Below are 24,489 nucleotides of genomic sequence, written 5' to 3' on the forward strand. Positions count from 1 at the left end.
ATGACTACAGAGCAGGAGATCAGTGGTATTTTACTTATTTAAATTAATAGACACGAGACCATGCATGCTATTGCATCATTTACTTGATGATAGGATTCTCTCAAATCTCAAATGGTTTGTTCGTCTGAATAAGTATCTGAAAACACTTATATGCCAGGGACTGTTGATACAGCAATAAATAGCATACACACTGATCTCTGTTCTTGAGAAGCTCACATCTGAGCCAGGGAAATTATAATCAAAATAACAACTAAATAAAGTATGTAACATTGAGTCTATTAGGATGTGATAGGTTTTTCAGGGAGAAAAGAAAGTCAAACAATGGGACCTGGGGAGAAGTAATTCTCATTTAAATGCTCTGGAGAAAATGTGTTTCAAATATTTATTCATTTTGTTATCAGTGTGTCTTGTGGCTTCTCTTGCTAGTACCTTTTAACAGTTAGGAATTAAACAATTAAACACGTTTTTTTTTTTTTTTTTTCTTTTTTTTCTTTATCTTCAAGACAGCAGTGGCATGTCCAACCTTTGAAATCTCTGGTTTTCCTGAGAGAATTACCACCCAAGGGATAAGATATCTTGAGGATTATTTTAGACTAAAATCCAGGTAATTTTAAAACTAAAAGTAACTGCACTTATGATCATATTTAACTTGTCAGGATGTAAAAAAATTATAGCTTTACTCTACCAGTGAAAACTTTCACTTTTAAATGGCTCATATAGTTAGTTTAGGAAAAGCCAGATAATCCCTCCACTTTAAGGTCAACTATACAACAAAATAATGTAGAAATAGTAAATTCTATCATACCTGTCTCATACCCTGTCTGGGATTATCCAGTGGATGGGAAAGTTTGAGGGTCATTTCACACTGTGAAGTATTTTTTAATCAGATAGGTGCTTAAGAAGTAAAGGCATGTAGACATCAGCTAGAGAGTTGTTAGAGGGTTGTATTCTGAGGTGGGAGAAAAGTTTAAAGGCGATTTACAAGTTCATGATCAGGGCAAATAACCCCCTGCTGTTCTATGAACCAACTTCTAACTCTCCTTTTCCCCAGTTTTTAACAGGTAACCTTAATAGATTGGAAGGTAGAATCCACTCATTTAAATTTTGTGAAAGAGAAATATACAAAGGGGAGATTTCTCTATTTTTCCACCCACACATTTTGGTCTGACATTAAACTTGGTACACTGTCCCTACATGTTGACTGCATAATTAACGAAGTTTTTTGTTAACAACAATAGCATTAAGGAAGCCTCATGGGCCAGCAAACCAGGGTGACACTGGGACTGAGTTTCCATTGGAACAGCCATTGTGGCTTTATGGGAGAGACCACCTGTAGTTCAGCCCTTCTAAGAATCTTTTGCTTTCTGTTGGTGTGCTCCAAGGCACCATGTATGCTCTTTGTGGAAGAACACTTTCTGGGCACTCCCATTCTATTGCCTGATTTTGGGTTTGTGGCAGAAACTTCCAGAAAGAGAACAAGGAAACATTAAGGGGAATACCACTGACTTTTGGCTTGGCATATGTTAAACACGGTTGGGGGAAGTTTAAAATATGAGGGGTACATCATGTTCCCCACTCAAAGGTCATTAAAGAGGACATGTCTCACTGTATAGCATCCAGGTATCACTCAGGTGAGACGAGAGGCAAGGGAGTTGTGGTAGGCAGCATCCCACCTCTAGAAAGAAGAACACAGGTCCTGGTTTAGTCCACAGCCTGTGCTGTGGTGAGATTCTGAACAAAACAGTTAACAATCTCAAAAACTATAAATATCACCAAAAAACCCCCTCCATCTCCTGTATCAAATAAAAAAAATAAACAAGTAAATAAAAGCAACTATGTTGAAGGCCACATCTACACTGTAAGGACATTAGCTACATTCTGTCAGTGGTTTGCTCTGATGAAGAGGAAACCACTTTGCCATAGGTGCAGAGCTCCCAGAGTTTCCCCCTTCCTTATGCTTAAGTTAAATGGGTATCAGTAATTACTTTGGTTATATCCCACTGCCAGCAACTTCCCCCGCAGGGAATTTTTGAGAACTTTGTATTCTTGCGCAATGCACTTGTCTTTATTCTAAACAAGTGTCTAGAACATTGAACATCAGTAATGAAAATATGCAAGGAAAATATTTGAAACAACACAAGGATGATTCTGCTCCAGGATAGCCATCTGCCCCTTACGTGCCTAATTAGGGTTCTGCCTGCCCTTCCTCCCTCTCTTCCACCAAGGGAAGAGTGCTCTCAGTCTTCTTTTCTCTTTCTTTTTAACCTAAAATTTATTTTACCTTTAAGATTATTATCTGGAAACACTAAAGATCTGTTTTGGGCATTTTGATAGGTAGACTCCTAAGATTATCTCAAGATTGCTTACCTATCGGTGTCACCTGCCTTCCCCCCAGCTTTCCAATGGAACGGTAATTCTGATATTCATGTCAGGGGATGTTTTACAGGTGAGATTTTGGAAGATCATCCTGGCAGAAATAACTAACTCTCCTCTTTAAAAGCAAAGATTGTTTGGACACAGAGGAGATCAGAGACTGTCTCCAACAGTGGTCATCTGAGTTGTCCATAGGGATAATGTAGCAAGGAATCAAGAAAACTCTAAGAACCACAAGCTATTCTCAGCTGGCACCCAATAAGAAAACAGGGACATCAGTCTCACAACTACAAGGACAAGAATCCCGCCAATAGCCAATGCACTTGGAAGAGGACCTCAAGTTCTGGATGAGAGCTGCAGACTTCAGCCCTATGTGATGCTATGAACTGAGTGTATAGCAACAGAAAACTGGTCCAGAGAGCCACAAATGCACACTGACCAATGATGCAGGGAGACAGGACACACTAGTGCACCCCCATGAAGAAAACAATCAGGAATCAGTATTTACAACTAAGAACAAACCTTTGAGTTTCTTTTACTGTGTGAGACTCGTCATTTGGCTAGTGAAAACACAAATCTACTTCACATCCACTTGGTCACCTGAGAAATGTTATTAGGAACTTCTGAAATGTGATATTCTTAGGTTAGTTTTGCTGTGATAGAGAGAAGTAGATCAATAGGTAGCTATAGTTTCTGGTGTTTACAAAATCCTGAAACAAATGTTTATAGACATTAATGTAGATATAAATTCCAAACAACTCTTTTTGAACGGGGGTGGGGTAGGGAGGTATTTTCAAAAGGCATTTCACTTAGTAAAGACATTTTGAGAAACTATGAGAGATCAGATGCAATTATAGACACTGGCATCTTTTCCTTTTAAAGAAAAATTTAATTGTTGCTACTGACAGAAAGAAAACTAAAGCTGAGACTAGGGGACTGAGGGATTGGCATCTCTTGCTGTGGGTGGAGGAGGGGTATCCTGTTGCCATGTTTTATTCCCCGTATAAAACAGGAGTAATTCCATGGCTCTGACTTGTTTCTTATGTTTCCTCTTTGTTGACCATGAATTTGAAGCTATGTTTCTTTTTCTTTCTTTCTTTCTTTCTTTCTTTCTTTCTTTCTTTCTTGCTTGCTTGCTTGCTTGCTTGCTTGCTTGCTTGCTTTTTATCAAATCGTAATTTTTACTTTTTCACACAGGGGTTATAAACACAAAAAGGCAGGATGTGGGGAAGGGGATGACATAGGAGCATAGGTGTTCAGGGGGAGTACAGATATCTTCCAGAACAGGATATCAGCTGGGTGAAGGTTCAGGGGACAGGTCACTATGACTCTGCCTATGATTCACTTGTCCTTATCTAAGTTGGTACTATCTGCCAAGGCTGCCTATCTACAAGGTCTATGACTATTCAGGCTGGTAAATTTCCACCAAAGCTGCCTGTTTACAATAGCTTATAGCCATCTGTTTCAGTGTTTTTCCACAGAGACCTAAGACTTTGTGTTAGCAGGTGTGTATGTCAGGCCTATTGCTGATTTTAGGCCTATGGCTGATTTTAGGCCTTCAGTGTATAAGGGCTGCCACTGACATCTCCTCCCTTCTCCAAGTATAGAAGGGCCATGGTGACTCTAATCTTGCCAAGGCGGGGATAGAGGTCTGACCTCCAGTAATTAAAGGGGACCTTGTAATGGCTCCGGTCCTTCTGTCATTGTCCAGTGAGGCATGAGGGCCATACTCATCCTGATGTCTTTTTCCTGGAGAGGGGTTACTTTTGACATCAACCCCTATGCAGTCAGAAAGCTATGTTTCATTGACTCCAAAGTAAGTTTTGAAGGGAAAAAGATGTGCTGACATTGCAGGGAGCTTGTGTCATAAGCATGCCATTGCTGATCACAGAAATACTGGTCTAGAAGGAAGTATTTATTTGCTTAAAATAAAGACTGAATAGTGTCACTTCACAGAACTTACCAATAATTTACTGGCTGTTTATTTTTTCAGAAATTTAAATAATCTAGAAACTAAAGAGAGGATTGTAAAGGAGCAGAGAGTAAGACATCTTGTTTTCTTCATTCCCATCCCATTTTTTCGTAGGATACAAAATAGCCAGCTAGATGCCCCTTAGGTTTTATAGACATCCATTCTTTTATCCTATTAGGGAGTGTTGTTAATTATGTCATGGGGAGGGGAGTTAGAACCAAATACAAGGATGAACAAGTCATAGATGTAGTGATGTGGAAAATAACTCTGACAGAGGAGGACTGAGAGTCATAAAAGCGAGATGGATTTCTTGCAGCTGTTCTTTTATCAGCAAGATTGGTAAATGTCTTTGATGGATGAAAAGGCCTAGGCAAGGATGGGTTCCTTTAAGCCTGAGGGAAGCCAAGTGTTCTAGAGAGAATGAAGAAAGTTACACAGCAATGTGTGTGTGTGTGTGTGTGTGTATGTGTGTGTGTGTGTGTATGTGTGTGTGTGTGTGTGTGTGTGTGTGTGTGTGAGAGAGAGAGAGAGAGAGAGAGAGAGAGAATATGTCCACAATATTTTATTTTTATTGATAAAACTAGGCATATAGTGAAAGAGTATAATTTTTCTCTAAATAATGGCTTCTAATGAGGATTAAATTTGTGGGAGCAACAATTTACTTAATCAGGTCTACATATAACTGTTCCCTGTTACCAAATAGTTCTTTGTTTATACAAAGAGTCACTAGCTTGCCTTCAAGTCCTTTCCACAGCACTAGGAGTCCGTTTTCTCAGCATCCACCAAGACTTGTATCAAAGGAGACGGCATCTGTAATGGGAATCTGTGCTCTGTGTGTGTAGGATGGGTAATTAACTAGCATGTGTGGTCTTTGATTTCAGTAAATAAAAAATCCATACATTCCTGCTGTATTCAGGCAATTTTCTTTCTGTGGGATGATTTCATAAGAGCCAATTTTATATACTTTTCTCCTATGATGTGGGGCTTAATTTTAGTTTTGCTAATATGCAGAATATATTTTACCTCTAAGGAGTTTCTGGACCTAAAAATAAACATCATGTGCTTGGTTACGATCCACTGATTTCTATGAAATAAATGCCATAATGAGCTGTCCTATGCATGACCTGATTGTATCTGCCTCCCCTCCTCTGACTACATGTGGGAACTTAATCCCCAATTCAGTAGGAGGTGGGATCTTTAGGAAAGTTCATTGGTACCTTGAAGGCTGAGAACTGAGTGGGGGGGGATCTGAGGGTGGGGAGGAGGATTGGGGGGTAGGTGGGTAAACACTCTTATAGAAGCAGGAGGAGGGTGGATGGGATAAGGGGTTCCTGGGTGGTGGGGGGACTGAGGTAAGGGGATAAAATTTGAAATGTAAATATTATATCCAATAAAAGAGGGGGAAAAAAAGAAAAGCGGTTAGAACCAACATCCTTAATAAAATGTCAGCCATCTTTTAAAAAAAAGAACTATCTTGATACTAAAATTTGTTTTGAGAATTGTATATTGCAGAATGATCAGCCTTGGTGTATCTACTCAACAAGCAAGCTGGGCAGAACTGCTCAAACCTCTGAGGTCCGGGAATTCCATCTGGAGGCAGTGAAGACACAGCATCAGAGGCTTGTCAATTCGCTCTTCCCCCCCACTCCTCTTCTAATATCTCAATGCCCATAGTCAGCTTGAAGAAACTAATGAAGAGTCAGAGCTCCTATTCCCTGGGCTTGGGGACTAAGGTGGTAAATGTTGGGCTGTCTTTCTAGGGAAAAGTAGTGGTTTTGTGGGAATAGAGAGGATTAGCTAGGATTTATTGCATAGCCATAACCTATTAGTAGAAATCTGTACAATTATTATCAAGATGAAGATATAAATTCTTAAATGGCACCAATTTACTTTGATTACAAATTTTAAGGTTTTCATTGGTACAAGCTTCTTATTGATATAAAAGTGAGATGAATATTGTTACTCTCATAGGCATTGTACCAGTATAACACATTTAGGAATATAAGGCTTAGACCCAGTCCTTCTTTAATTTTTTAACTGATTTGAGATGAACAGCCTGTGAGTTAAGGGACTATATCAAATTCATGGTTCTGAGTGTATTGTTAGGGTGTTTCCTATGTTTTATTTAGAGATAGCTGAGTGGAGTTAACAGACAACAGTCCAGATTACCTTACATGGATAGTTTGTTTTCAAAACATCAGAAATCCACAGAATTGACGTGACAAACATTTCTGTATTAATGTTCATCTTGATTAGAGATCTGTCTGCTCCTGACAGCTTCCTATATTGAATTCTAAGAAGAAATTGAGCATCTTTGGAGTTACTCCAGTTGTGGTGAGACAGCCACTAGACAAGAATTGCTTCTTTCCATCCACAGACAAATTACTGTCCAGAAAAGGACACACTTGCAGAATAGTTGACTGATTATATCTGCCTAGACAGTAATCAGCCCTTAATAATTCTGCAGCACTAAGGTCTGTCAGATGATCCTGGGCCAGAAGGCGGAAGAACAGATGCTCCAACGTTTTGAAGTAGAGGGAGTGTCCAGGTGTTCAGAGGTCTCTATAAATTGGCTAAGTTTTAGAAACTATGCTTTGTGCTTCCCACAATTATAGTTAACTCAGTCATTCTGGATTTCTGACGGGGTTGAAAACTTATAGCCTCATAGCCAATCCTGGCTATTTACCTTGAGAGAAAAGATTTGAGTGGATGGTCGTCAACTGACATTCATCCTAAAGCCAGGCTCAGAACTAAGTGTTTTAGTTAGGATAGATGACAGAGGTTCTGGTTAGTCAACAAAATGATGGACTGGGTATTAGGACTATCTTGTACCTCACTGGTACAAATTGGCATAATTATGCTCTAATTGTATTTTGAGAGAAAAGTTTCATTTTAACAGGAAGGGTGATATGTAGGAGGAGCTAAGGTGGGAGGAGTACTGAGAGGAAGAGAAGGAGTAAGAAGAGGAGGAGAAGAAGGAGAGGAGAAGCTAGGTGATGAAAGAGAGAAAGAGAGGGGAGACAGGGAGGCAGATGTTCATGTATTTCCACCAGTCAAAGATAGTTGATATATATAGGTCAGTCAGTGGGTTACACCTCTGATTGAACAATACCAAACTTATAAAGCCTATGGTTAACATTTTTTTTAAAAAAAATGTATAAATGCAAAAAGGAAAAGGGGGCATGGGATAGGGATTTCCTAAGGGGGGGAATGGGGAAAGGGGATGGAATCTGAAGTGTAAATAAAATATCTAAAAAAAAAAAAAAAAAAAAAAAAAAAAAAAAAAAAAAAAAAGGAAAGTTCTTAAAGTGGAGCTTCACAATGGAGACTCAGGTCCTTACAAAGGAGGCCCTAGGTTGTGATACCTGCCCCACGCAGTCACATGAGGTCTCTTGGGAAGGAAGATGATTCAGAAGCTGGGCCCATAGCAGACACCAAGTAAAATGGCACCTTCATCTTGAACTTCCCAGATACTGTCGCTATGAAAAAATAAATACACTTCTTTTGTTTACGAACTACACATATTATGACATTTTGTTATAGCATCGAAGGTAGACCAAGATGCCTCAACAAGTCTCTGAGTTAGCAAGTGCTAGGCAGTTGCTACTGGGACACTCATTTCTTTGATCTCTATTATAAGCAAGCTTGGAGTTGTTTTGTTACAGATCAGCGCTGTCCTTTGCTTCCCTTGCTCCAAGAGGCAGCATCTTCTCTGTGGTCCCTGCTGCAAGAAGCAAACCTCTGCTCTTTCTCTTAGCTACTGGAGCGGATCAGCATCTTTGTGCTCTGGAGAGGCAAACCCACTGCCTCCTGATTTTTATCCTATGCCCTTTGTTGTGGAGTAAAACTCCATCACAAGGCACCACAATTCATTGTGTTGGCTTTTACTGTAGACTAGAATCACCGTGCTCTGATGCAAGGATGCAAATTCAGCACTGGTGAATGTTTTGTTACCAAAATGATTAACCCCTTTGTCTATTTTTCTAGAAGACTCCAACACTGATTAATGATAAGCCAAGATCAACATTTCACAAGTAATTCTGAACGCGACACTGTTTCATTTATTGTTAAGAAAGGAACTGGAGGAAATGCAGCCTTACATTTGATCTTCTGATCAACGTGGAAAGCATTTTTAAAAGCTTACTTTTAGTGCAAGATTCTAGCCATGCTTGCTTTTCTTTTCTGAGCTTTAACTTTTAACTAGTTCTTTTGGACTGTGATTTTTTTTTTCTCATTTTAAAAATGCATGAGACCTATGTACATTATAAAACACATAATGGTTTCCTTTTTCTGTTTGTTTAATGCCAGTCCAGATTCTTCTTCAAGAAATTCCCTCACATCAGGGCACTGTCTCTCAAGGACCCCCTGAGAATCATTTCTTACTATAGGCTTATGTACCTCTTACTATAGGCTTATGTACCTCTTAACAATCCAGTTACCCAGTTAGACCCTGGGCAACTTAAAGTTGTATCTGTTTCCTGTCTGTTTCCTGACCCTGTCTGTTTCCTGACCCAGGGCCATACATGTTTACTGAGTTAAGGGAACCTTAAAGGGATGCTGTAAGAAGACACTAGACAGTTTTGAGGTTCCCAGGTTCCCCATACATGGGCTATTAGTGTCCCGTCTGCTTCCATACTATTTTTCAAGTAGGCTGGAACACAGTTTGGGATGCAGGATAAGGACTAGACTCAAGAAGAACAGAAAGAGGAAAAATGAAATGTGTAAGAATGAGAACAGGCTCTCAAGAGTAGAGGAACGTGGCTCATAGGATGCTGGAGCACCAGCACCAGCGGGGACCACACAGTGTGTGCGTGTTTCAATGTTGGCTTTAGGGTTACCCATCACTAGGACTCTATTTCCTCCACTCCCTTCTCTATCTTCTCTCCCATCTATGTTCTCTCTGCCATTTTGCAGAAGTCCCCACCTTTACTGAAAGAAGCCCACAGAAAGCTTGGCAAAGGTTTATGGGAAGTAGAGCTCTCAGCCCGTTCTCTCCTCTCCCCCAATCTGAAAGGCCAGGTGTTGAAACAAGTCATAGGATGTGGGAGAACGTCCTCACTTTGGAAGGTCCTCCTTTGTTCTACTTTGGATGACAGGGAGAAGAGGCTTTTCTCTGTGGAAGTTTTATCCTTACCTCTTAATACCAGCACAGAACAAGGTTTTACTCGTTCATTCATGCTTGAGAATATAAATGCTGCTACATCTTCTTTTTAAAATTCAGGTTAATTAATTAATTATTAAAACAGGGTCTCTGGTAGCCCAGTATAGCCTCAAAAATCACTGTGTAGTTAACAATGACCTTGAATTCTTTTTTCTTCTGACCATGTACTACCTACTTAATGTGGCGATGGGGACTTCGACTTCATGTATGCTAAACAAGTACTCTAACAACTAAATCTCCAGCCTTGCTTGCCACAACACACACACACACACACACACACACACACACACACACACACACACACACACACAGTTTGTTTGGTTTTTGTGTGTGTGTGTGTTTTCTCCCCTCTCATCCTGTCCCAGATCTTGGCCTATCATTTAATACCCTGGCTGCAGAACTGACTTTATGCAAACATGTTGAAAGACCAAATAACCTCACCACCCAGTCCTGAACAACTGGATACAGAAGTGTGGGTTTGGGTAGCTGCCGAGGGCCCTGGAAAAAATACATGTAGAGACTCTGGTAGGGTAGGCCCGGAGAAATGGCTGCCTCTGCATTGAATAAGAGTCAAATTCCTATCTTGGAAATTCAAGAACTATATGTACATTCTGTGTAGAATGTTATGGCTTTCAAAAATACCCTGTCCTTTACTAATTGGTAAATGGGAAATTATAAAATTTGAATCAGAGTCAATTCTTTATAAAGAACAGAAAAAATTGGTATGAATGAGCCACGAAGTAGTATTTTTGCCAGAGAAAACAGCTGTGGCAGCACGAAGGGACACGGCAACCCACAGGGGACACTGCACTGCGCATGGGATTGGCCGTCCGCTGGCTGTGTGCAGCTTAGCATCAACATCAAGCCCAAGCAGCTTCCTGTGTTTTGTAGAGCTGTGTCTCTTCTGCTATTCTTGTCCACAAATGTAATCAACACATTGGTTATTTGGGCTGATTTTATAGCTTTAGAAAGAAGCTTTAATATTTTCTAAATGTTTGGAAATACTGATAGCTATAAGTGGACATGCAGAGACCCTTTTATGTGTGATGGTTTTCAAAGTACTTGATAGCATTTAAAATGCCGTAGGTAAAGAGATAAGACACTCCATGTAGAATTCAGAAATCTCTCTCATTATTTAGATTTGTCTATCATCTATCTACCTGTCTATCATATATCTATATACATGCATATAACATCTATATTTATTATTCATCTATTATATGTCAATCTTCTATCTATATCTATATATATCTATGTCTAGATATACCTATATATCTAGATATATCTATATATCTATATACATATGTATATTCATATATATGTATATATACATATATTCATATATATATTTATAATCTATCCTTTCACTTATCATCTATCTGTCTATCTGTCTATCTATCTATCTATCTATCATCTATCTATATCATATCTCTACATCTAATCTATATATCTATAGAGAGATACATATAGATATAGATCTCAAGAGGCTCATCCATCCTAAGACTTTGGCAGTTAGGACTAAATTAGCCCTCAGAGTTGCTTAGCAACTGTTTCTCTACCATTCATGACCACAGTTCCCCCTTTATTCTTGTGTAAGCATATGTTTATCAATCCTTGTGAGAAAACCTGGTTTTAATAAGCCCAGTAATAAGTGTAAATGATAGTGGTCATGCAGGTAATTGACACAAACAGAAGGCACACTTACAATTGCATTTCTTCTGCACAAATCTCAGCTTGCATGCTGTTCTGTAGGTGGAGAGTCGGATGCGATCCAGATCTTGAGCCCCTAGTTGGGGGTGGGGGGAGGAAGAGTATACATATGATATGTCATGTGTATAGATAGGAGCTTGTAACGTTTGTAAATAAAACAATTGCAGATACAATCCATATGCTTATTAATACTTTGGTTAGAATACAAATATTAGTTTAAGGCCCAGATAGGTCTATCCAATATTCAAGTTCCCAGGGAAGAAAGATCTGGTGTCTAATCAGAGTGCCAATCGTGATCATGGACCAAGGAACACAACCTCTCCCTGCTGTGTCTACCACTTTCTAGAATGACCTACTCAAGCTATGACTTGAGTAACAGCAAAATTGTATCAGAAAGATTATATTAGAACTAATCCCTGAATAAATGAGATTTTCAATTCTTTGTTATTGTCATGAGAACATAGCTGTTAGAGCAACGTGCTTCAGGAAACCCCAGCTTTCCCATTTGCAAAGTCAGGATAATGATACATCAGCTATTTCACAGGATTGCTGTAAAGCAAACAAGGGTGTACTCCTTAATGCTTTCATGGAGGTTATCCACATTTGTACTAATGGTATTTCGAAACCTCAGAGAGGAACCTCCCTTCCCAAAGCTGCTTCTCCTCGTATCCGTTCTAGCACTGGAGGAACATGCCCTCACTGCTGTTCTTACCTTACTCCTCCATTCAGGGGGACTTAGATGTCTGCAAAGGCTTCCTAGTTATGTACATTCTTCTTGACTGATGATGTAAAGCTTGATATTAAGGGGTAGTTGGGAAATGAGCAAAAAAATATAGCTTTGGAGAACAGAAGTTGTGGCTTGCTGCACACAGTCTTTTTTTTTTTTTTAATAAGTTTAGCTTACTTTGACTTAAAAATATTATGAACTTAATTTAATTTTACTTGTATGGCCTTTTGTTGAATGTCTAAATACTAAGTCTGCCCTGCAATCAATTGGTGTTCACTCTGTCTTTGTCCAAGTCATTGTTAAAATCAATGACATGAGCAGGGTCACTAATAGAGTCCCTGTGTTCCTGGAGGTTGGCCTTCTGTCAAGGCTGATTCAACTATTAATTGTTGGCCTAAACATGAACATGACACTATCTGTAAGTCTCTGAAACTGTGGTCCAGCTTATGTTTGTCCAACACATGCACAACCTTCTTGCCTTTGTCAATACTTGTTGAAATTAGGGTTAATATTTATTTAATGGCATTTTCTTTTGATTTACTCTGGCAACCTTATTAAAGAAGGAAAATAGTTTATTTTTTATTAAAATATGGAATTTATATAAATAATAAAAGAAGGCAGACAGTGCATTCTCCCATTGCATTATTTTCTGGGGAGAATCATGCCTTTTTCATTATATTTCATTAGCCACTAATAGTGTTTCTTTAAAATTTACATCAGTGCTATATTATCCTTAAAACTTGAAAATTCAGTTCTTTTAAGTGACTTGTCAGACTTGTTTCACACTAATATATAGTGGGAGATAAATAACCAAAGGCAGTGATAGATATATCTGTGTATATTTGAAATTTTCATAATAAAAACCATAAGATGAATCTGTTTAAGGAAATTTGATGCTCTTGTACTCTCTGCTCAGATGCCTTCTACCCATTTCACAGATCCATTCACGGTTATCAGCTGGAAGTCCTGTTTTCTTTTCTTTTTTTTCTTAAGTCATCTTTCAAAGTTTTTTCTTCTCTATTCCTCTTTGTCGTCTCTCACACATGTGTCCTTATTAATCTTCTTTCTTTTTACCTATTTATTCATCAAACCAACCCACCAACCAACCAACCAACCAACCAACTAACCAGCCAGCCAGTCTTTACTAGTTTTGATATTCGCTTTGTTACACTAGCTTTTTAACATTAAAAGTTTCACACACTCCACATTTGCTTGCCATTTATGTTTTGAAAGCTCACTATAAAATATTTTACTAAGAATATTCTTATAGTAGTAAATATTCTGTTCATTTAAAATTTTCACTTAGAATGAAGATCCAACCTATAAACTATGTGCTTGAACTATTTATTACTCCTGATGATTGATGGAACGAGTATGTGTGTGTGCGTGTGCGTGTGCGTGTGTGTGCATGAGTGTACATGTATGTTGTACACACAAGAGAGTCAGAGGAGGAATGAGAGTGTTCTAAATACAGTCACCACTTGATCCCCTATGTTCTTTGAGATGCTTACACCTACACTTATTCATTCCTGAGCTCCTTTCTTTTTTAAATAGATTCTAGCTCTGCTTCCTACTGTATTACCCTGAAATTCCTGTCCTCTTAATTGCTAAGTATCCTATTTTTACCTGAGTAAAGGTCCCTAAAAGTTGAAGGAGTTCCTTAGTTATCTGTGATTCTTGGTTGAGGGTTTGAGTCTTGTGGGCTTTCCTTGTCCATGCTGGCATGCCTATTATTCTTGTTCAGCTCAGGGTGAGGCAGTCACATTGGGAGACTTACTATGTACCTTCTTACATCATTCCCTGAGCCTCAGGCTCTTACAGTCTTTCTACCCTTCTTCAACAATGTTCTCTGGGTCATAGGTATGGGATTTTATCCATTTTGTAGATTTATCCATTTGGAGACTCAAGGGAAGAGTACACCAATTGGTTAACCAATAACAAATGGTCAGCCATGAAAATATGCATACAAATAACATTACACAGACTGAGCAGGTTATATTGAGAAATATATGTATATGTATGTATATATATGTATATATATAAACTTATTAAATATAATATATTAAGTAAATATATATGCATGTAACAACAATTAATGAAAAAGAGGCCATGAATTTGAAAGAGAACAAGAAGGGTCAATGGAAGGATTTGAACAAAGGAAAGGGAAGGGAGAAATGATGTAATTATATTATAATCTCAAAGATAAAAGAAATAAGGACAGCTGACAGTGACAGTGAAGAGCTATCCCTCTGCCACTGACTAGACCATGCTGGCTTTGGTAAGCCTTCACAACAGGCCTTGCTGCAGCCACCCAGAGAGAGCAAACTCTCTAGTCTTTGTCAGACAGACTGGGCCTGAAACTTTCCCTTCCTCTGCCTAACTTGAGAAATGTTGCTTCAGGCCTTTAGGCTTCAGAGGCTCCCTCCCCTGCCCCCATTTTACTTTAAAACAACTTTTCATTGTTAGCCTTAACTAGGGTTCCTTTGAGATGTAAATTTATCAATCTCTTGCCAGTTTTATAACCCCAGAGTGTACTTCAAATGATCTTGGTGGTCAGCCTCAGAGAAAAGTAACCTATAGGACTCATTCCCATTTCTCAGTTTCCCTGTAAGAGCTACATTCTTCCTCTTCTTCTTCCTCTTCTTCTTTCTCTTCCTCCTCCTCCTCCTCTCCTCCTCCTCCTCCTCCTCCTCCTCCTCCTCCTCCTCCTCCTCCTCTCCTCCTCCTCCTCCTCCTCCTCTTCTTCTTCTCCTCCTCCTCTTCCTCCTCCTCTCCTCCTCCTCCTCCTCCTCCTCCTCCTCCTCCTCCTCCTCCTCCTCCTCCTCCTCCTCCTCCTCCTCCTCCTCCTCCTCCTCCTCCTCCTCCTCCTCTTCTTCTTCTTCTTCTTCTTCTTCTTCTTCTTCTTCTTCTTCTTCTTCTTCTTCTTCTTCTTCTTCTCTTCCTCCTCCTCTTCCTCCTCCTGTTCATCCTGTTCCTCTTCCCCTTCTTTCTCCTTTTCCTTCTTCTCCCCTTTTCTCTTTCATCTTTTACTTTATTTTACTTTATTCTTTTCTTATACAATACATCCCACAGCCTAACTTCTTAATTGCTATCATTAGCAATCAGATAGCATAATCACATTGTACAACCTCTGAGTTAAAAAAAGTCCAGTAACTCTCCAGTAGTTGCCTTCAGTGCAAGTGCCTTCGGATGCAGGTTAATCTCTTGTCCTTACTGCAATCCTTTAAATAAATCTTTAGTTGTGCATTTAGCTTATGTAATCCTGAGATAATATTCTTTTACATCTGTAATACTCAGAACAACAAAGCTGCCTCCCCTTCACCTTTTTTCTTTTGCTTAAAAAATATTTCAAGAAAAAACATAAAATTGACCACACTTATGACTTCCCAGTCCCTTTTTGCTCTCTGTTTGGACATCACAGATTCCTGGAAAATGTTATATATTTTTTTAAAGTATTGGCTATTTTAACACACTGTCAAGAAGATTTTTTTTGCCCATGTGAAATCAACTCCCTTTGCATGCAGGCCATTGTTCCCTGCTACTGTTAGTGGTGAGCTACACATTGCTGGTGAAGCCAGTTGATTACAAGGCCAGATATTTTTCACAGCCCTTGGCCTATTCGGGAAGAATGACACCTACATATTTGGCTTGCTTATTTATTCTGATCATTAATCAGTACAGCTTGCCAAGCTATTTAACACAGCACCTTGATAGTCCCGTGATATTCTTAGGAAGAGAGACATTTGTATAAGAGAGTAATAGTTCTTCTATGTCTTATTTACTTGAAGAAAATTCAGTTATTCCCTGTGACCCACACTCTTCACAGGGTCTCATGTAGCCCATGTTTTCCTACCCACCATATAGCCAAGGATGATTTTGGGCTCCTGATCCTCCTGCATCTACCTCCCTGGTGCTAAGATGACAAATGTGTGTCAAGACACCTGGCTGCGAGTTGTTCTGTGTGTATGAACATAAGATTTGTGTCAAGCTTTCCTTAAATCTTACAGTTTTAATTTAGTAGACATGTATAACATTGCTAATGTGGCAGGAATTGCACCAACTAGGGAAGAAACTGGGCATTTAAACTTAGATAAGTGTTGCTAAAATCATTACAGAAGCACACTTTTGAAAATCCTACAGAGTGCCAGTTGATAAATGTGCAGTATTTCAAAGGTAAGTTCAAAGAGTTGACAGGTTTTCTTTTTAATAGAAAATATGAATTACCTTTTTGTGTCTGGCAAGATATTTGCCCATGATGGAGTTTGCTCAGATGTTAAGACAGGCTTTCCTTACCATGAAATACATGATTTTTCTTTAATATCTCTCCCTTGTATTTTAATTATGCAAATAGGCATTTTCCTTTAAAAACTTCGTTTCAATTTAAAGAATTTTGTACATCTGTGGCATACACTACACTGTTAGAATCCATGTGGAAAAATTCAGTGTAGCAAACTAACATTTAATCATTTATTTGTTTGTTTATTTCTGGTGGGAAGACTACAAAGTATTTACTCCATATAGAAAGTCTGAAAGCTGTAAGACATCATTAACAGCCGTATGATAGTTTATTGAAATTTATTCCTCTAGTCTAAGATCTTGAAAGACCATAACCAGATGTGTGCCTGTAAAAAAGCCACAATTCCAGGGAATCAATAAGTCACTATAAAGTAAAGATAACAGCACCAAACACGGCAGGAGATGCTAGAAGTCTCCACTGAAACTCTCACAGACGCTTGTGATGCTGTTAGTGGAAAAGCCAGGCAGATGTCTGGGAATCCCCACATCCATCCTACCTCTCCTTCCTCTGTTAGTTCTAACATTGCATGGGTGCTACCAGATGGTGGGAAAAGGATTTTAAAATCCCAACCTTATGATCAGAAAACCTTTCTTTTACTTCCCAGATCCCTTTCCTGCCAAACACATTCCATTTCCAGTAAAAAATTCTTTTCTATCACTTTTTCCTCTCAAGGTGAAGAGTGTATGAGTCACCCTTGAACACTGTCGTGAGTAAATCACGAAAGGAAGATCAAAAATTAAAACACACAGAACAAGAGAACTGCAATGTTTTTCTTTAAGATGTGTAATTTGAGGAGGATGCTTCCCCTCTTTTTATGAACAAACAGGTCCACAAGGGAGATGTTACTAGCACCAGTTACATACCATCATGCACTTTCATAGGCCAACCATCAGGACATGCCATCTGTGTTTGTGGTCCTTACATATGTCATCCTCAAGCTGCTCTCATCTTTTGTTATCTTTTGCTTTTTTTTTTTTTTTTTTTTTTTTATGGTTTTGGTGACAAGCTGCCTCCCAAAGAAGGTCCAAATGACAGCATTCCCCTTTCATCCTCCTTTCTCATTTGAACACATTATGTTATTTTTCCAGGGGAGACATTCAAAAACATGATTTATAACTTGTATACTAAGGCAGCCACTTGTAGTGCAGGCAGGTGAGTGCAGCTGCAAGTGCTAGTGGACTGTATTAAAGTCAACACTGAGCAGTGCTGTCAAGCAGTGTCTGCTTGTGTCTAAATACAACCCATGAAATAGAGAGTGTAGAAGCAAATAATAATAAATCGCAGGGTAATTTAATCCTCACCTAATGAGAGGCTAAAATGGCCAAGTGCATAGTTTATGGAAAGAATTGAGGATTTTTATGGAGAAGTCCAGATGCCCGGAGGACTACATGGTTATTTCTGGCCTTCTCATGAATATTCAATGAACACTGGAGTGAGTTCCTTAAAAGTGCCATACTTACTCATCTCTGCAAACAGCTGTCTTCTTTCTGCCATGGTATTTCCTCTTTTTCCACTATCTTCAATCATTCTGTGGGACAAAATTGTGACAACATGTGTTATTCTCATGCTAAGAAGGCAAACAGTCATCTCTGTGTAAGCACAGTTGATGTACTTGTACCATAGACAGCAATCATCGATTAGAAGGTAAGGCACTTGGCACTTAGGTATGCTGACCAGGTTTGGATCCTCAGATCCAAGTAAAACCAGGGTGAGGTTGGCTTCTGTCTCTTTTCTCATTACTTGGGAAATGGACATAGGAGATTCCTGGGGCAAGCTAGCTAGACAGATGAGCCCCACCGGATTATTCCAGATCTAACAAGAGATCCTGCTTCAATAAATAAAGTGGAGAATAGCCAAGGAAGACACTTGGTGACAACTTAAGGCCTTCATATGGATCCCCTCACACATATACGGCACACACAAAAGTATAACCTTTATACTTTTATACATTTATACATGAAATATATCATTCATTATATATATATGTATATATTTTACTGTACATATTATTCACATCTCATATGCCATATAGTTGTTGAGTGGGATATAAATTTTTTTATTTTCCAACATGCAAGGAGTCCCAGAGTTGGCCTGGTCTAAGTTGGCCTGGTCTAGCTGCCTCGAGAAGCATACACTATAGGTTTTTTAGATTAGAGTTCTCGGCTCCTGGGGCACTGTGTGTCTTTCAGTTCCCAGGAAACCAAGGCACTCCCTGAGGCAGTATTTAGGCCACTTGTGTTACTCTGTGTCCCTTCTGGTCAGCGAAGCATACAGAAGCTTGGTTGAGCAATTAGACTTAGACATTAATCTTGTGTACCCTGTCTTGCTTGCAATAGTCATTGTGTCCTGGGAACCCTTACTATATTCTGTTTTGATAAGTCCATAAAAAGTCTGATTGCTTGGAATAAACTTGTCTCGGCCTCAGTGTTGCTATGACTCTTCTGACCCAGCCTGATTGACATTCCCACTGACCGTAGTAGTTAAGTATGTGCTAGTGCTTACACTGACAGAAGAATCAATAAGCATCATATGATCAAATACTATAGCTAAATACAACATTGTGGTGGTTTGAATGAAAATGATCCCGTAGGCTCATATTTGAATGAGCTGGCAGAACATTTTAGGAAGGATTAGGAGGTGTGGCATTGTTGGAGGAGGCGTGTCATGCCACTGTAGGTGGGTTTTGAGGTTTAAAGCCCCTGGCATTCCCAGTTAACGTTCTCTTTCTCTGCCTCCTACTTGTGCATCAGATGTGAGCTACCAGCTCCTGCCCTGGTGCCACGCCCTCCTTCCTGCTCTCATTCTCTCTGCCTCCTGAGCATGGATTCTCACTCTCTGGAACCATGAGCCTTAATAAATGATTTATAAGTGTCCTTGGTTGCGCTGTATTATCACAGTAATGGACAAGTAACTGAAACAACTATCTACTCAATTCAGTGTTTTATTTCAAATAGAGCAATGATTCTCAACATGTGAGTCCACGCCCCCTTTGGGGAGTTTAACAACCCTTTCATAGGGATCACATATCAGATAGCCTGCATATCTTATATTAAATTATGATTTATAACCATAGCAAAATTACAGTTATGGAGTAACAACAAAAATAATATTATGGTTGGGGGTCACCACAACATGAGGAAGTATATTAAATGGTCACAGCAGTAAGAAGGGTGAAAACCAAAATGTAGAGTATTGCTTACAATTCTGAGAATAGCTATTTAGGTTAGAAAGTAAATATCTTGACTCTAGCACATGAGACAATGACACAATGACTTTGTGAAGGGTGCAGAACCTCAGAGCTCTAGGCTCTCTCCTGCTGCTTGTCCCATGTGTACTCAAAACCTAAGTTTAGAAGCAGGTAATTTTCTATTGTCAATTCCTAAGTTAAACCTTTGCAAAACCTTTCCTGGACATAATTACTTCATACAGGCAATTGAGTTCTCATCTCTTTCTTCAACAGTGCCATCATCCTCTACAAGCCAATTTTAAAAATGCTATTAAAATACAACTAAAACAGAGAATAAAAATTGGGCTTGAGAGAGATAATAGAAATGTCACTGATTAACAGAGATGGTTTTAGGATAAATAGTGAGGTTATGAGTTAGTGAGCTGGGTTTTTATTATATCTGGTTACACTTTTACAAAAACAAACTCAGCGTCATCCATAAGTTAGGCAAGTGCTCCACCATTGAGCTATATTCTCAGGTATTTTATGTTGTTTTGAAATAGAGTCTTGGTAAACTTCCCAGGGTGGTTTCCACAGTGTGTCAGCTTCCTGAGTAGCTGGGACCTCAGGTATATACCACCATGCCTGGCTTTAATTAAACTATTAGAAGCTATAACATACATATGTATGTATAGCATCATGCCTTCCATTTTGATTCTCAGGCCTAGTGAGCACATGGAATGCCTGCATGGATCTTTGGTTTCTCTTTGGATGGGCCCTGCAGTTTCTGAGTTTTGACCATGTTTCTCTAAGTTGTAGCCACTTACAGATCTAAGTCTACCTGTGTCTTACTCTTACAACTCTATGACGGCCTCAATTCTGAACCTCTGTAATATGTACAGAGCCTTCCTCTTGATGGTGTGTATCTATTCCACAGAGCTTTGTCCAATGCCTCCAGGAAGTGTACTGGGCCCTGGAGAAAACATAGGTGCTGAGTCAGAGCTTACTCTATGATAAAGAGATACATGAACATAAAAGTAGGTATAGTTGACATATAGTGATCTGGAGAAGAACCTTTCCTCTTTCTCTCTGATTTGCATCTCCATCTTCATCTCCTTTCCCTGCAGAGGAAGTGGGTAGATAACACCTGACATCTGGATATAGCTCCCAGATCTTATTTTAAGGGTTCAGAAATAGAATGGAAGCAGTAAGGGAATCAGGGAAGACATTCATGGTGATTTCCTGTGTCTGTCTATGTGCTAGGGCAGGATGGAAAGAACCCAGAATAAACATGAGGGAACTCAGCCTGGGGACTGAATGAGAATATCCCAAGGTTAACATCTGAGGTCATTGCGCTGACTGCCTGGACCATGTACACATATGAAAATGTCTCATTTCCATTCTAACGGTGCATTTCTGAAGGTAGTTGAGGATAGTAACCTCATTCCTTTAAGGCTCTTCACTATTAGTGTTTATTGGAGAAATGAATGAACAGTGAATGCAAAGAAGTGGAGAGAGGTAGAAAAATAAAGCTAAATTTTCTTTCCATAAAATAGACTTCCACAATATGACACAGAAAAATGAAATTCAAACTCCACTCATTTCAGAGGTTTATTATTTGAAAAATGAGAAAACAGATTTATGTTTATTAAAATTCAGGACTAAGGTTGGTGAGATGGCTCAGCAGTAAGAGCACTGACTGCTCTTCCAGAACTTCTGAGTTCAGTTCCCTTCAATTCCCAGCAACTGTTTGATAGCTCATGACCATCAATAAGGGCATCAGATGCCCTCTTCTGGTGTGCTGATGTGCATACACCAAAGCGCTCATATAAATAAATAAATAAATAAATAAATAAATAAAGAGAAAAAAATCCAGACTATAAACTTTTAAGCAAAATCATGTCTCATGAAGTGGAAGCTGAAAAAGTTGCAAATTCCATGAGTGTCAGCTTTGGGTGTGCTTGCCAGCACTTCTGGTGTTGTTATTAATCCACTCACAAAAGAACCACCAGCTACACAATAATTATTAATTTTCAAGTTGCAGTAAAATGTATAGCTTATGAGGGAAAACTTATTGGTGTTAAAACAGGAGGCATCAAAAATACAATATCAGACTAAAAAGAAAATGGTCACTTATTATTATTTCTGGAGTCCTTGGGAAGCTGTACAGCCAGAAAAACCCGACAATCTTCACCCTCTACAGTCATTAGAGTGAAGGAAGGAGTGGGCATGTTAGCTAGCTTCCATCTCAAACTGATTCAGTGTGTGTGTGTGTGTGTGTGTGTGTGTGTGTGTGTGTGTGTGTGTGTTAGCTGTAAGTTGTCAGACACTTTGATAGTCTCCTAAGATCCAAAGATTAAAAAGACATGATCTCTGACCTTATGGAGCTCTGTGTTTTTTAGGATCCCAGTTTAGCAATGGGAAACAGGCTTTTCTAGTAAGTATTTATAGCTTAGTGTAATAGTGTAATATGTACCAAGTGAAAACATGCACTACTAGAAGTCGTAGCTAGAAAGACATCAAAGAAAGAACAGGCCTGGCACAGAGGATGAAGAATAAACAGTACTTTTTCTTAGTTGGAAGAGTGCAGGAAAAGTACTCAGTTAGAAAGGGTCATGGGAAAGGACATAGATTTCAAGATGGTATGGCCCATGGGGAACTGGGAATTAACCAGCATCTCTGGCTACAAGTGTGAGTGGAGATGTGGAGAAATGAAGCAACATCAAATTTGGAAAGTCTGATGTCTACACCACATAGTATCTTTCTTCCTACAGGAGAGAGCCAGGGTACCACTTAAGGTTTACACAGAGAGTTCACACAGAACTTTAGATTTTGGCAACACTACTCTTGCCAGGCTAAGTGGAAGAAGGATTGAGTCGTGAGGAGAGTGGGTGTGGGAGCTTGTGGTTACAGCAAGGGTTCAGTTAGCTGCACTCTTCAGTGTCTTAGAAGAAGATTTGCATGCACATAGTTACTAAATGGAAGCTTCACCCTGGTACCTGTGCTGGTTAGTTTTATGTCAACTTGACATAAGCTAGAGTTATTTGAAGGGAAAGAACCTCAATTGAAAAAGTGCTTTCATAACATCTGGCTGTAGGACATTTTTCTTTATTAGTGATTGATGGATGTGGGAAGGTCCAGCCCACTGTGGGTCGTGCCATCCTTGAGCAGAGCCAACCATGGGAAGCAAGCCAGTAAGTAGCATAGTCTCTATAGTCTTCGCATCAGTTCCTGTCTTCAGTTTTTATTTTTCTTGCTTGAGTTCCTGTCCCAGGCATGGGATGTGATTGTGATTCTTTAAATGTCTAGCCTATGTATGGATTCAGAAAGATGTAATTGCACCTTGATAAATGGAAAGGGGGAATAAGATTATCTGAAAGACACTGAACAATAGAAAAAATCTTCTGAATTAGATCAACCTGTATACTTTTGTGATGTTTTAATATCAGAGTGGAACTCAGAGAAATGTGTAAAGTTGGGGGAAGAGGTTTAGCCTATGAAAGACTATGGGTTCCATTGAAATTGATGAAGATCAGATTTGAGTAAGAGAAGCTTCCACATGAAAGGCATGACTCAAGGAAGGAAGAGATGCAGAAAGGCAGCATCACTGGTGACACAGAAAATAGATCCTCTGCCTGAGGACAGCTCAACAAACTAGCTGAAGGACAGATCATTCATCAGACTGGCATATTGGAAAACCTTGATGCTGAAATGAGCATTTGCTGAAGTCATGATCAAGACTGCAGTTATAAAGGAGCATCCTATCAATGGACCTTTATAAGGACATTATGGGATTGACTTCCTGATAAACAGTTAAACTGTGAACAATTTTTAGTTTAAACAAAAAGGGGGGAATGTTGCTGGATATTTGATCACACTGTGAACCTGAGAGTGTGTTGTTTACTGTAAAAATCTGTTCCCAGTTGTGGTGTGGTTCAGGCATAGCACATATCATTAATCCCTCTGGATGGAATACACACACACACCCTTAGTACACATCTTTAATCCCAAATAATGAATATAAAGTTGGTTTGTAAAAAGAAGCACCCATGTTTGAAAGAGATATCTAATTGAGTGGCAGACAAAGTGATGAATCAGTGACAGATTTGACAGAATAGGGTATGCCCAACTCTCAGGAGAAGAGAGGAAAGAGAGCAAACTATAAGAGGGAGCAATGGAGAGAGAGAGAGAGAGAGAGAGAGAGAGAGAGAGAGAGAGAGAGAGAGAGAGAGAGAGAAGGCAGTTTTACTAGGACATTGTACATAGATTGCAGAGAGAGAACAAGCTAAACCCAGGTAAAGACAGAACAAGTTAGAGAATGAGAAGGAGCCAGAAGATTAGAACATATTGTCAAAGTTAGTATGAGGCCAAGCAGAAGAATTCAGTAAGAAACTGAGAAAAACCAGATTGAGTCAGTCAGCTTGGAGAGGAGTTTGAGCAAGAACAACTGATTTAAATCAGCCAGCCAGAGTTCAGCAAAAGCTAGAAAAGGTAATCATATTCAGCAGTAAGTCTCAGAGGTTAAAAACATCCTAGGCCCAGATAAGATTGTACAGAGGCTAGAAGTTTCCTAGATTAAGCCTAGGTTAGCAGAGGAAGGCAGTAAGCCTCAGAGTTGACAATTATTTCAGGCGAATAAAAGCTACTTTTACATCTAACTTCCTCTGGTGATGAACTGTGGTGTGGAAGTATAAGCAAAATAAAACTTTTCCTTTCAACTTTCTTTTTGGTTATGGTGTTTCACTGCAGCAGTGGAAACCATAACTAAGACAGTGTGTATCAACAGATAAAGAAAATGTAGTCTAAGTATTATTTATCTATAATATATAAATATAAATCTGTAATATATAAAGATTACATTAGATCATTTGCAAAATAGATGAAGTGGAGATTGCTAGGTTAGGCAAAAGAAGCCAGACTTGGAAGGACAATTTCTGCAGATGTGAATTTTTCTTTCAAATTTGGAATTTAGAGTTTTGTTTTTAAAGATATGAAAATAAAGTTAAACAGTGAGGAAGCTTCTGTTAGGGCAGATCAACTCTATTTATATTTTGTTTTATAATTCTTAATTTCCTAGACTTAC

The 24,489-nt window shown here is 39.1% G+C and overlaps 1 protein-coding gene across 24 annotated transcripts in view; it reads right to left on the bottom strand.

Annotated features, from left to right (window-relative positions):
- The window catches only part of Dtna (dystrobrevin alpha), a 342,076-nt gene that overhangs the window by 109,509 nt on the left and 208,078 nt on the right, over positions 1-24,489 (bottom strand). For all 24 annotated transcript variants that reach the window (XM_076912927.1, XM_076912920.1, XM_076912922.1 and 21 more), the window contains 2 exons: positions 17,701-17,768; positions 11,212-11,292 (listed from right to left, as the gene is read on the bottom strand). In XM_076912927.1, coding sequence (XP_076769042.1) covers positions 11,212-11,292; positions 17,701-17,767 — 148 coding nt within the window. In that variant the 5' untranslated portion in view covers position 17,768. The remainder of the gene's footprint in view (positions 1-11,211; positions 11,293-17,700; positions 17,769-24,489) is intronic.

Source organism: Arvicanthis niloticus, chromosome 14 (assembly GCF_011762505.2).
Source record: "Arvicanthis niloticus isolate mArvNil1 chromosome 14, mArvNil1.pat.X, whole genome shotgun sequence".
NCBI lineage: Eukaryota > Metazoa > Chordata > Mammalia > Rodentia > Muridae > Arvicanthis > Arvicanthis niloticus.